This window comes from Carcharhinus amblyrhynchos, unplaced genomic scaffold, assembly GCF_965287045.1.
Source record: "Carcharhinus amblyrhynchos unplaced genomic scaffold, sCarAmb.v2.hapA scaffold_38, whole genome shotgun sequence".
Lineage (NCBI taxonomy): Eukaryota > Metazoa > Chordata > Chondrichthyes > Carcharhiniformes > Carcharhinidae > Carcharhinus > Carcharhinus amblyrhynchos.
In genome coordinates this window covers 147,950-160,770 of record NW_027649779.1, presented here as the reverse complement: position 1 = coordinate 160,770, position 12,821 = coordinate 147,950, and the positions used below count along the sequence as shown (strand labels likewise).

The window sequence follows — 12,821 nt, the reverse complement described above, 5'->3', positions numbered from 1 at the left end:
TCAACAGACGATGATTGCGAATTTCCTGTGTGAGATTTCTTTACTGGAACTCACGGTGAGGATAACAGTTGGAGGGATCACAGGCGGAGGGCCTTCAGGGAAAAAAAAACAGATCAGTCATTTCCTGCAGAAGATGTGGATCAATTAAACTTTTGTCAACAGAGGGTAGAGAGGGCGTGGAATGCCCTGCCTGCAGCAGTTGTGGACTTGCCAACTTTCAGGGCGTTCAAATGGTCAGTGGATAGGCATATGGATAACATTGGAATAGTTTACGTTAGAGGGTCATTAGATTGGTTCCACTGGTCGGCGCAACATCGAGGGCCGAAGGGCCTGTACTGCGCTGGAATGTTCTATGTTCTATGTTCTAACTCATTTGCAGTCAATAGACACTAACTGGACCAATCCAGAGGGCCGGATTATGCACATCTATTTAAATGAGTTATAACCAAGGCCCGACATGTTAACCACAGTATTTCTGTTTTACACAAGCTCCACAACACTTACCTTTTATTTCAATGCTCTTGACTGTGCTGATGTGTCGAACCTCACAATCAATTCTGGGACTTTCTCCCGCTGAGTCGCTGATGGTCAACTGGCTGCTCAGGGTGTAGCTTCCCTTCGTGTTTCTCACTGATGGATAAGTCTTAAACCCACTGGGGACCGTTTGCCCATTTTTCTTCCAGGTCACTTTGGCGACATCTGGAAGGTAATCCATCGCCAAACATCCGAAGATGATGGAGCCGTCGGAGTTTTGTTGCTGACAGGAGGAGACCATGCCGTAGAGAGTGGGCGCAGATGGAGTTGCTGGGAAAGAATAGCCAATTGAACAAGTTAGGCTCTTACTTGCATTTACTAATTCATCAAACATATTGTTACAAATAAGTTTCTATATTAGATATAGCTCTTGGTGTTAAAGGGATGAAGGGATATGGGTAGTAGGTGTGATCAGGATAGTGATGAGCTCTGACCAAAGTGAATGGCGGAGTAGGCTCCAAGGGCCGAATGGCCTACTCCAGCTTCTATTTTCTATGTTTCTATCTCAAACATTGATTAGAATTATGAGCTTATCCCTAATATTTCCCGAATAAATCTTTCATCCGCCTTTGAGATGATGTTACTTCTATCATTTGGGAATTGTCATCTCTGTAGAAACTCATATCCCTGTCTCCACTTCTATCAAATTAGGAAGAAAAAACACATTCTGTTAGTCTCACAATGACATGTCATTCATTGGATTAACAGAGAACAGCAAAGATTTTCTCCATTATTGCAGCAACTATTTATTTCTCAACAACAGCAGTGTGTGATAAACCGCTGTTTATTTCTCAAATAACAACACTTTGTGATGAAGAAGTTCTCCCTTCATTCAGACTATCCACTCACCTGATGAGGGAGCTCCAACAGCTTGTGATTCCAAATAAACCTGTTGGACTTTAACCTGGTGTTGTGAGAATCCTTACTGTGTCCACACCAACCTCACTCCGGCATCTCCACACTAGTTTTGGAAATTGCCTGTGTTCAAACTGATTGGTGCCCCTTCCTCTCTCCAACTCACTGCCTCTCACTCCACTAAACGGAGATTGGTGACTTTGCTTCAAAAATACCTCTGGAATGAATACTTACTGAATGATCAGGAAACTCTAAATGTGATTAGAAATTCAAATAAATCCAACATTGACTAATTGAAGGATCATACATTAATAGCAAGAATTTCCCATTCGGCCCCTGAAGTTTCCTCCATCATTCACTGAGATTACAGATGAGCTGATTGTGGTGCTAGCTCTATTCTGAACCTCCTCACTCCGCCCATCCATCACCCGCTCTCTGCCCATTTTCCCCAGCTCTTTGCCCTTTCCCCTGGCTCTCTGCCTTTCACGGTGGCTCTTTTCCCCTTTTATCCAGCTCTCTGTATTTCCAACTGGTTCTCTACACTTCCCTCCAGCTCTGTGCCCTCTCTCCCGGCTCTCTGCTCTTTCCCTCAACTCCCTACGCTGTCCCTAAGCTCTCTGCCCTCCGCCCCTGCTCCCTACCCTCTTTCTCCTTTCCCCCAGCTCTCTGGCCTTTCCCCCTGACTCTCCTGCCCTTTCCCCTTGGCTCTCTGCCCTTCCCCTCGGCTCCCTGCCCTTTCTCCTGCCTCCCTGCCCTTTTCCGTGCCTCCCTGCCCTTTTTCCTGGTTCTCTCCCCTTTCCCTGGTCTTTCTGCCCTTTCCCCCATCTCTCTGCCCTTTCTTTCAGCTCTCTCCCCTTTCACTGGTCTCTCTGCCCTTTCCCCCTGCTCCCTGTCCTTTCCCCTCTCTCTACCCTTTCCCCTGGCTTTCCGCCCTGTTCCCCGGCTGTGTGCCCTGTTCCCCGCCTCTCTGCCCTTCCCCCAGCTCTCTGCTGTTTCCCCGGCTCTCTGCCCTCCCCCCACCCCGGCTCTCTGCCCTTTCCCCCGCCTCCTGTTCTCCCCTGACTCTTTGTCATTGCCCCTGGCACCGAGCCCCCAGCGATTCCCTCCAGCTCTCTGCACTCCCAGGGCAGCTCCCACCCTTGAACACCAAACTGACGCTTGAGATCTTTCTTCTCTCTCGTTGCAGACCTTCCCCACACAGATTCAGTGAGTGTGAGTGAGAGAATGTGAGTGTGTGAGGGTGAGTGATTAAATGAGTCAGAGTGGATGAGTGATGTGTGAAGGAAGGTGGGTAAGTGAGGGTGAGTGAGTGAAGTTCTCTGAGTGAGGATGAGTGACTGAGGGTGAGTAAGTGTGGGTGAGGGTGAAAGAGCGTGAGTAAATGAGGGTGTGTGAGTGAAGGAGGCTGAATGTGAGTGAAGGTGGCTGGATGAGTGTAGGTAAGCGAGATTGAAAGAATAAGGGAAGGTGAGTGAGGATGTGTGAAGGTTAGTGGAGGTGGTGAGTGAAAGTGAGTGAGATTGAGTGAATGAGGGTGAGGGAGTGAATGTAACTGAGTAAGTGAGGGGTGAGAGTGAGTGAGTCAGGATCTGTTACTGAGGGTGGTGTGTGACAGTGTGTGAGGGAGAATGTGGATGGGTGGGAGAGTGAGGGTGAGTGAGTGAAGGTGTTTGATGAGGACGAGTGATTGAGGATCTGTGAGTTTGGGTGCGTGATGTTGAGTGATGATGAGGATGTGAGGGTGTGTGAGTGAATGTAAGTGCGTGAGTCTGAGTGAGTTTGAATGGATGAGGTGGGGCAAGTGAGAGAGACAGAGAGAGGGTCATTGAGCTTGAGTCTGTGGGGTGAGTCTGGTTGACTGAGTGTGGGTAGGTGACTGAGTGAGTGCGAGTGAGACTGGATGAGTGAGGGTGGGTAAGTGGGGTGAGTGAGTAAGGGTGAGAGAATGAGGGAGAGTGAGTGAGAAAGTGTTTCAGCAAGGGAAGGTTGGTAAGTGAGGGTGAGTGAGTGAAGTTCTTTGAGTGAGGATGAGAGATTGAGGGTGAGTGATTGAGGGTTAGTGAGTGAGAGTGTGTCAGTGAGGGAAGGTGGGTAAGTGAGGGTGAGTGAGTGAAGTTGTTTGAGTGAGGATGAGAGATTGAGGGTGAGTGAGTAAGTGTGGGTGAGGGTGAGAGAGTCAGTGAGCCACCTCCTCCTCTCCCTCTCCATCGATCTTTTCCCGATTCTCTCCATTGATCAGCTTTCAGTAACAGGGCTGTGTAAAGTCAGGAATCAGTGTAGATCACCGGGCAGCTGCTTTAATGTCGGGGCCTTTCTTTCAGAAACACGGATCAGTGAACAAATAGACAGACTGAGGGAGGTGGAAGGGAAGCTTCCAGCAAAACTAGGGTCACACAGGAATCAAACACCAGGTTTACACCAGTATTGGGGAGCCAGGCGGACTTAGTCTCAGCCAGATCCCTCCTTATTGATTGTGTCTTTGTGTCCGGTGTAACACATGGAAATCCCTACTTCTGACCTCATGTTGGATGGAATGTGTCATTGATGAAGCAATAGAAGATTGTTGGTCCCAGAACAGTCCCCTGCCGAACTCCTGCAGTGATTTCTCAACTTAGATGTTTGACCTCCAACAACCAAGACCATCTTGCTTTGTGCTAAATATGACTCCAAACAGAGAAGAATTTCCTGCTAAAACTTATTCACATGAGTTTTACTCGGGCTCCTCGATCCCACCCTCATTCAAATGTTAGTGGGGGAGGGGGAGGGGGTGGCCGAGGTGGCACAGTGATTAGCGCTGCTGCCTCACAGTTCAATTCCCGATATGGGTCATTGTGTATGGAGTTAGTAAGTTCACCCCGTGTCTGCTTGGGTTTCCTTCGGATGCTCCTCTTTCCTCCCACAGTCCAAAGAAGTTTGGGTTCAGGGGACTGGTCGTGCTAAATTGCCCCTTAGTTTCAGGAGGTCTAGTTAGAGTAAACACATGTAGTTATGGGGATAGGGCTTTGGTGGGATTCCTGTTGATGCAGACTCGATGGGCTGAATGGCCTCCTTCTGTACTGTAGGATCTCGTGATTCTACTCTATGATGTGAATAACAGTCTCTCTGACGTATGTGAGATGGAAAGTGTGTGACAGGGTGTTTGGGTGTGTGTGCGGGAGAGAGAGAGTGTGAATGTGTGTGTGAAGGTGCCTGTGTGTGATAGACTGTGTATGCACATGTGTGAGGCAGTGGGCTGCGTTTGCAAGAGGGGACAGTGTGCCTACTGGAAAGCAAAATAAACTGTTCATGAGAGTGTGGAAATGTGCATGGGATTGTGTGTGAGTGAGAAAGATGTGTGCAATGTGTGTGGGTGACAGAAGCAAAGTGTGTGTGTGTGTGTGTGTGAGAGAGAGAGAATGTTTGCGCGAGACTGTGCTTATGTGAGAGACTGTGTCTGTGTATAAGTTAGAGCGTGTGCATAGGTCTATGTTTGTGAGAGAGTGTGAGAGAGCTGGTGTGTGAGAGCAAGAATGTACAGGTGTGAGATAGTGTGTGCAAAAGGGATAGGAATATATGTGTGTGTGTGTGTGAGAGACAGAGACAGATGTGTGTGCAAGAGGAATTGTGAGAAAGTGTGTGTGAATAAATGTGAGACAACTTGAGCGTGTGTGACAGAGTTTGGGAGAGAGAGTGCGTGTGCGAGTGCGTGAGACTATGCTTATGTGTGTGTATGTGTCTGCGTGTAAGGGAAAATGTGTGTGGAGGTGTGTGCGTGTGAGTGTTTTTGTGTATGCGATGAGAGAGACTGATTGAGAGAGCGAGAGGATGTCTGTATTTGTATTTGAGACAGTCTGTAGACCGTGAGAGAAAGAATGTGTGTGAGAGATCGTATGAGAAAGTAAGTGTGCGTGTGTATGTGTGAGAGAATATAAGCGTCTGTATGTGTGTATTTATGTGTGTGAGAGTGTGTGATGTGTGTAAGTCTCTATCTGACTGATTCAGCCTGGAAAAGCACCCTCACTCCACACATACTCACCCACTCACACAGTCAGTGGGAGTGACAAGCGAGCACAACACGGACTGTGGGGCAAGTGTTGGAAAAATATTTAAATCTTCAACAAGTCAGTCACAATTCAATAATTTCCTCTTTCCTCAATGAGAGAAACTTGTAAAACCTCACGCAATTTGACACAATCCAGGGCAAAGCCACCCACAAGATTACCCACCACCTCATTCACCCTATTCACTCTCTCCATCACTAACAAGCAGTGCCAGCACTGTGTGTATTATATACAACATGCACTGCAGCAACTCACCAAGGCTCCATAGAATACACTGTCCAAACCCGCTGCCTTTACATCCTAACAGGACAAGGGCAGCATCCACATCTGAAACACTATAACCTGTAAGCTTCCCTCCAAAACACACACCATCCTGACCTGAAACAATATCTCAATTCATTCATAATCGCTGGGTCAAAATCCTGGAACTCCCTGCCTAACAGCAGGGCGGATGCCTGCAGCATATGGACTGCAGTTGTTCAAGGATGCTTTATATCAAGACTTCGTGAAGGAGCAATTAGATTAAAAATTCGAGCCGAGCAAATGTCTCTAAAATGCCTTCAGAAGATTAAAAATAATATGCAAGCGAATTTGACCCTTCAACTGTCACACTCAACAGTTCAGGGGCTGCTGTAGTAAGGAGCACAATATAGTAAATCTCACTTTGTATTTGTTCATCGAACATTCCCAAGGCCGGTACATCACTGCTTAAAATTCACCCAATTCTCCCTCTACAGTCTGATGTTTCTGCTTCTCTGATGAACACAATATGCTTTAGGGATTTAATTTCTGAGACGCCGAGTCAAACAGTCAGATTTCTCACAGATACAAGTGCATTGAAGAAATAAATCAAATTTCACTTCCTGCAGTACAGGAGAAGGAACCAGAAGATTTATAACCAGTCAGGGAGATTCCTGGTCCCAACACAGTGACCACACGCCCCGAAACAGAACAGACACAAACAGTTCAACAGTCGATTTCCCAGCAGAAAGATCTGTTCAATCTGTCAATTTCAAACTGTTGGATTCTCATTGATCAATAGTCAACTTACAACAGAAACATCAATAACCTATTTTAAATTAAACTGATATTCATTTCAGAACTCCTCTCGACTTTTAATTATTTCTCTCTGCCTGTCTCACTTCTCGAAAACTGTGTAAAAATGTAATTTCGCTGAAAATGATCAAAAATAACAGATTCAGGACAGTTCAATGTCCCTAACAGAGATAAAGTGACATAGTAACAGTTCAATGTCCCTAAAAGAGATACAGTGACACAGTAACAGTCCAATGCCCCTAACAGAGATACAGTGACACAGTAACAGTTCAATGCCCCTAACAGAGATGCAGTGACACAGTAACAGTTCAATGTCCCTAACAGAGATACAGAGAAACAGTAACAGTTGAATTTCCCCCAACAGAGATGCAGTGACATAGTAACAGTTCAATTCCCTAACAGAGATGCAGTGACACAGTAACAGTTCAATGTCCCTAACAGAGATACAGTGACATAGTAACAGTTCAATGTCCCTAAAAGAGATACAGTGACACAGTAACAGTTCAATGTCCCTAACAGAGATACAGTGACATAGTAACAGTTCAATGCCCCTAAAAGAGATACAGTGACACAGTAACAGTCCAATGCCCCTAACAGAGATGCAGTGACACAGTAACAGTTCAATGTCCCTAACAGAGATACAGAGAAACAGTAACAATTGAATTTCCCCCAACAGAGATGCAGTGACACAGTAACAGTTCAATGCCCCTAACAGAGATACAGTGACACAGTAACAGTTCAATGTCTTTAACAGAGATTCAGTGACACAGTAACAGTTCAATGTCCCTAAGAGATACAGTGACACAGTAACAGTCCAATGCCCCTAACAGAGATACAGTGACACAGTAACAGTTCAATGTCTCTAACAGAGATGCAGTGACACAGTAACAGTTCAATTTTCCCCTACAGAGATACAGTGACACAGTAACAGTTCAATATCCCTAAAAGAGATACAGTGATACAGTAACAGTTCAATTTCCCCCAACAGAGATACAGTGACACAGTAAGAATTAAACAAACCGGGAAACATTTACACTGAAAATCGTTACCTGATTCGATGTAATTTCTTAATTAAATGGAATCAACAAAATAAATCAAGGTAAAACACTTTATCGAGCCGAGCACAGCTGAGTAAAGAAATGTTTTGTTTTTGAATTCATTTTGATTCAATTAAATATTCTCTAAAACTGATGATATTTTTCACGCTAATGCAATATTCAAGGTCTTTTGTTTTGAATTAATCAGCGTCAATATTACATTTTAAGTTATTGTTAATTGTCAGTTAGTTCTCCTGCCAGCTGATTTGTACTCTGTAATAAAGTGAGTTTTCAATCATTCAAAACGTGCTTCTGCCCCCAGCATTGTTAAATAATTAGGTTACAATTAAATCTCAATGTTAAACTATAATTTCAAATTACTGAATGGAAACATTCAAACATCTGTCATTCATTTGCTGAGATCTAATCACATTGTAATATTTTACTTTTTCACTTTTACTACAAATGTCTTATTATAACCGACAACCGTGTTAAAAATGCAGATTTCTGAGTTTGTCCAGACTGTAACGGCTTGGTCGTTTGAAATCAATAATACTGCTTCCGAGATTTAATAATTTAGACCACCCATATAACAACTTCATTACTGAACACATTGTTTAATTCAAATCTTCTTTAATTAAACAGTGCAAACAGAGAGACGACAATTGATTCAAATCCTCTGTAACGCTAAAAACACGATGCAGAACATAAGTCTCAACCTTTTCTTCATTATAATATTTAGTAAGAATTAAACATAAGCTCCAGTTAGTATGAATTCTTCCATTCTGTCATTTATTCTTCCTATAATTCTATTCTGTGTTTAGCATTAATGGGAGACGTGATGTTATTAAGTGTTGAGCTAATATTATTTTTATAATATTTATAATATCATACTATTTTTATATAAAGTAATCTTTTTGAATTTCAAGCATTTAATTGTCAATCTGTAGCCAGTTTCTGTTGACACTTTACTATAATTCAAACAATCAGTTGAACAATTTTGTTTGAGTGTCAGCGAATTCCATCCGTCAGAAAACTGTGTTCACTCTGTCAAATTTTTATGAACTGTTTGATTCTAATTGATCAAAGGTCAAATTGCAACAGTCAAAAAAAATCAATAAACATGTTAAATTAACCTGATGTTCATTTTAAAACTCCCTTTGCCTTTTAACTATCTCTCCCTGACTGTCTCGAATCCCCAAAACTGGGCAATTGTTCTTCTGAAAATGAGAACTTCGAATATAACAGATCCAGGGCAGTGTAATGTCCCTATCAGAGATACAGTGAATTGTAATTCATGTTTTATTTTAATATGTAACCATTAGTTAACATGAATAAAATGCCCTAACAGATATTTATTTTATTTTCCGAAACTTTTCTGCTTTATCACTACAAGAATATTCAAACGCAATTTTATTTTCAGATAGCCAGAACTGCTCAGTATCACTGAGTTGAAACAATGTAAAAACAATTGAGGAACACCAAACAATTTCACAAATTTTGAGATGAGATAAGTAATTAATTATCTCTGTATCTAATTAAAAAAATACTTAGAACGAATAATCTGGTTCCAATTGCATAGAAAAAAAATTAATAATCGGATACAAATTTTCCAAAAAGGAAATTATTCTGCAAAACTCGTATTCTAGTAAATGCGAACTTAATCTGGGATATACCGATTAATGCATTGTATCTTGTTCAACTGAGCGCTGCTGTGAAAATAGCATGTTATCATTGAAATAGCTTCTGGAATTGTCACAAAATATTTCCAGTCTGGAAAATGTTCTGGTCATGTTAATTGTGTGAAAAACACAACAGAACTATTAAAGGGGATTATTGCTAAATTATTAATAGAAAATAATCTGTGGTGAATATGGAGTTAAATTTCCAATTAATGATTCGTTGATTTATATTAATTTTACTATTAAACTGTTCATGAGAAGTTTGTGATTGCAGCAAAGACTAAGTGTCCGAATGAGCGTTGTAAGTCATGACTTACTTGAATTTGTAAGTGTCAGTTAAAATTTATAAAAATGCTGTGATATCTTTTCGGTTTTTTTTTCCCGCAACCAGCTTGTTTTCTCCCTACAAGGATTTTCAAACTCAAAGATTGTTTGCATTCAACCAGAAAACATCTAAACTCTCAACGGCACCGTTGAAACACTACTTAAACAACACAGAAATAATGACACAAAGCCAAACCATTGCACAACCTTGAAACATACAGTGACTGCACCACAGGATCTCCTCAGGAGAAACACAACAAAACACATCAATGAGGGAATGAATCCGTTTCACAGAAAAAACAGCTCAATTATCCATTCAACAGAATCAAATGTAACATTGCAAAAAAAATCTCAATATCGAATCCAGCAAACCAGTTCTTAACCAATAATTAAACGAAACAGAAATCTGGAAGAATAGCAATAACATTGCGAGGAGGTGGAATTTGTCCAACAAATTAGTATTCAAACTTTATCATATCTTATTCATATTGGGTCATATTTCAAACATATCTAAACATTTGGATGGTAAAAGTTCCAGCCATCAAATGCCACCGAGATTAAATATCGCAGGTACCCCAAAATCTGAATGCAGTGACAAACTATGTTCTGAACGAGCGGCTTAAGCCGTTATCACTAAAGATTTTAAACATGCAAATACAATAAAGCCTGCTTTATTTCTCCCTGCAGTCATGCATCAAGCAGTTGCGACCCGCAGAATGTTCATGTTCAATCACAAAACGTGTAACAGCTCAGTGACACTGAGTTCAAACAATGCAGAAACACCAAATTAATTCACAAATTATACGTGTTTAGAGACACCCAGATACATAATCTCCTCACCAGAGAAAAGAAACGCATCACTGAGAGACTGAACCCCGCTTCATGCAGAAGCAGCACAATTCTACAAACACTTTCAACAGAATCAATTATAACATTTACAGAAATGTTTAATATAAATTCCAGCCAATTCGCCCAACACTAAACTAATTAATGTTTAGAATAAGCAGAAAGTATTGCACAGCAGCACCAGCATTGTGAGTGAGTGGAACATTGTCACTGGATAAATACAGACATTTTAGATTTTTTACTATTTTTGGTTTAAATTTCAAACACTTGTGCAGTAGATGGTTCAACCCGCAGCCAGTAGATGTCGCCGAGATTAAACGCTGCAGAAACGCTCAGTTGTTGAACAGACATTCGGATTTTAAAGTAACCCAACCACACAGTAACCTCAACAGATAAAGACGAAATCCCAACAATTTGGGATTGAATCCCTCAGCAGCACCTATTGTCCAGAAAGAGCGGAATTCTAAAACCCCTTTGCAGCAGAATCACAGGAAACATTGTAACAATTCTCAACCGACAATCCACCAAACTCACATTCATGTTACCAAATGGATTATTAGCACAGATAAAATTATAAAACAAAGACACATGTAAACCAGTTACTCAATAAGTGGATGGTTCTTACCTGTAGTCACCGTCACCATGGTCCCTTGTCCCCAGTAAACAAAGTAGTCACAGTGTCACATTTTGTAGGCTGTGTCATACAATAACCGTCCCTGCACAAAATAGAGACAAAATCACCATTATTTTAAATATTCACAAACCCAAGGAAAAGCAAAATCAATTAATGTTCATTAAATTATCATTGGATTCCTGGATATCATTTGACATTCATAAATGACCCTAATGTTTTATATTTCACAGAGTTACACGTGAACATGTTGTTGAAAACACACATCGATATTTGAGTAATTATCAAGATTTTCCATGTTTATTCTTGTCATGTGGTCAGTGCTGGACATAAATAATACTGTACTGTGATTACAGTTGGGATTTAAAAGTGACACTGATCCAATTTCAGTCAATCAGTGCTGAGGGGTTTTTGTATTGACAGTAACTGCTGTGCCATCCAGGTATCACAGTGAGACAAAGCATGACAAATACTGCGTCGGACTGTTAACTGTAAAGTACAGACAGTTAATTTCAGTGCTATTTCAAAAGCCTGTTACAAGTTCGTTAAAGGTGAGTCAGTGAGATATTTCAATTTTTACTGGTCATTGTATTGATAAAGGGGGTTAGAAACTTTTACACTCTCTGTGCACATTCAGCTTGTAAATCAATAACAATAAAGTTGAAGCATTTTACATCTTTAAAAAAATGCTGTTTCTAAGTATTATTTTGTTGAACCTTCATTTACTTTGGCATTCGGCAATGGCATTGGTCACAAATTTAAGCAGCGTCCTTTTCTGAGGTTTTTGTATGAGGATGGCGCTTTTCTCAGCACTGTGACCCGCTGCTGTATATCACAGTGACACACACCCATACAAAAACTGCACTCCCACTGTTCAGTCCTGCAGTTCAATATTCACTTTAAATGGACCATTAGTTTTGTTCGACTGTAAAATGTAGGCAACTGTTTATATAACACAATCTATCAGAAATATTAAAATGAGTAATATATCGTGCGTCGTACTTGCTGAAACTACAATGAATAGAAAGTCAGTGAAAAGCTCACCAGTTATATGGGTGAGTTTGGGAAGTTTTACTGTTAAATGCTTTCTGTGTTACTTTTTTTTAACACCATTATAGTTTATTTCTGACCACCCTCGATCATATTGCATTTAAAACAGATACTGACCTTCAGGTTATGATGGAAGTTGCGGAATCCCCTCTCAGGCTGTTCTTGTCCGGATGCAGCCCTGGATTCTCTCGCTGTGGTCTCTGGCACAGTAATAGATGGCCGTGTCTTCAATCTTTAGGCTCGTCATGTCCAGAGAGAAGATGTTGTTTGAAGTGTCTTTGGACGCAGTAAATCGACCCTGAATTGATGGTGCGTAGTAGCTGTTCCCTGAATAAGCAGAGGAGCTCGCCAGCCACTCCAGGCCCTGTCCGGGAACCTGCCGGATCCAACCCATGTCGTAGCTGCTAAGATCGAACCCGCTGGCTTTACAGGTCAGTTTCAGGGAGCCTCCGGGACGCCTGGTCTCTGCCTCTGGCTGGGTCAACACAACATCCGACTGGACACCTGTAAAAATAGATCAAAAACATCAGGGATTAATCTTAGTGAAATGATTGCTGAGTCTGGAACATTCCAGAGAGAGACTAACATTGAGACGGTAACAGTGAGAGACTTGAACAATGATAAAAAAAACACTCACCGGATAAGAAAGTCAGCAACAAACTGAGAGAAATGGCCGACCTCATCTTTCTGGTGATGTGGGGGAAATGGTTGTGTCAGGAACTCAGTGAACAAACCAGCTCCCGGACTGTTGGATTCCGGTCCCAGT

At 41.7% G+C, this 12,821-nt stretch overlaps 1 protein-coding gene across 1 annotated transcript; it reads right to left on the bottom strand.

The window, feature by feature from the left end:
• On the bottom strand, positions 1-12,738 carry LOC145362340 (Ig heavy chain Mem5-like). The gene is made up of 5 exons (XM_080218412.1): positions 12,693-12,738; positions 12,228-12,559; positions 11,000-11,051; positions 505-804; positions 1-92 (listed from the first exon to the last, which is right to left on the bottom strand). The coding sequence occupies exons 1-5, from the start codon at positions 12,736-12,738 to the stop codon at positions 1-3; spliced, it is 822 nt and encodes a 273-aa protein (XP_080074538.1).
• Positions 12,739-12,821: the final 83 nt, after the last annotated feature.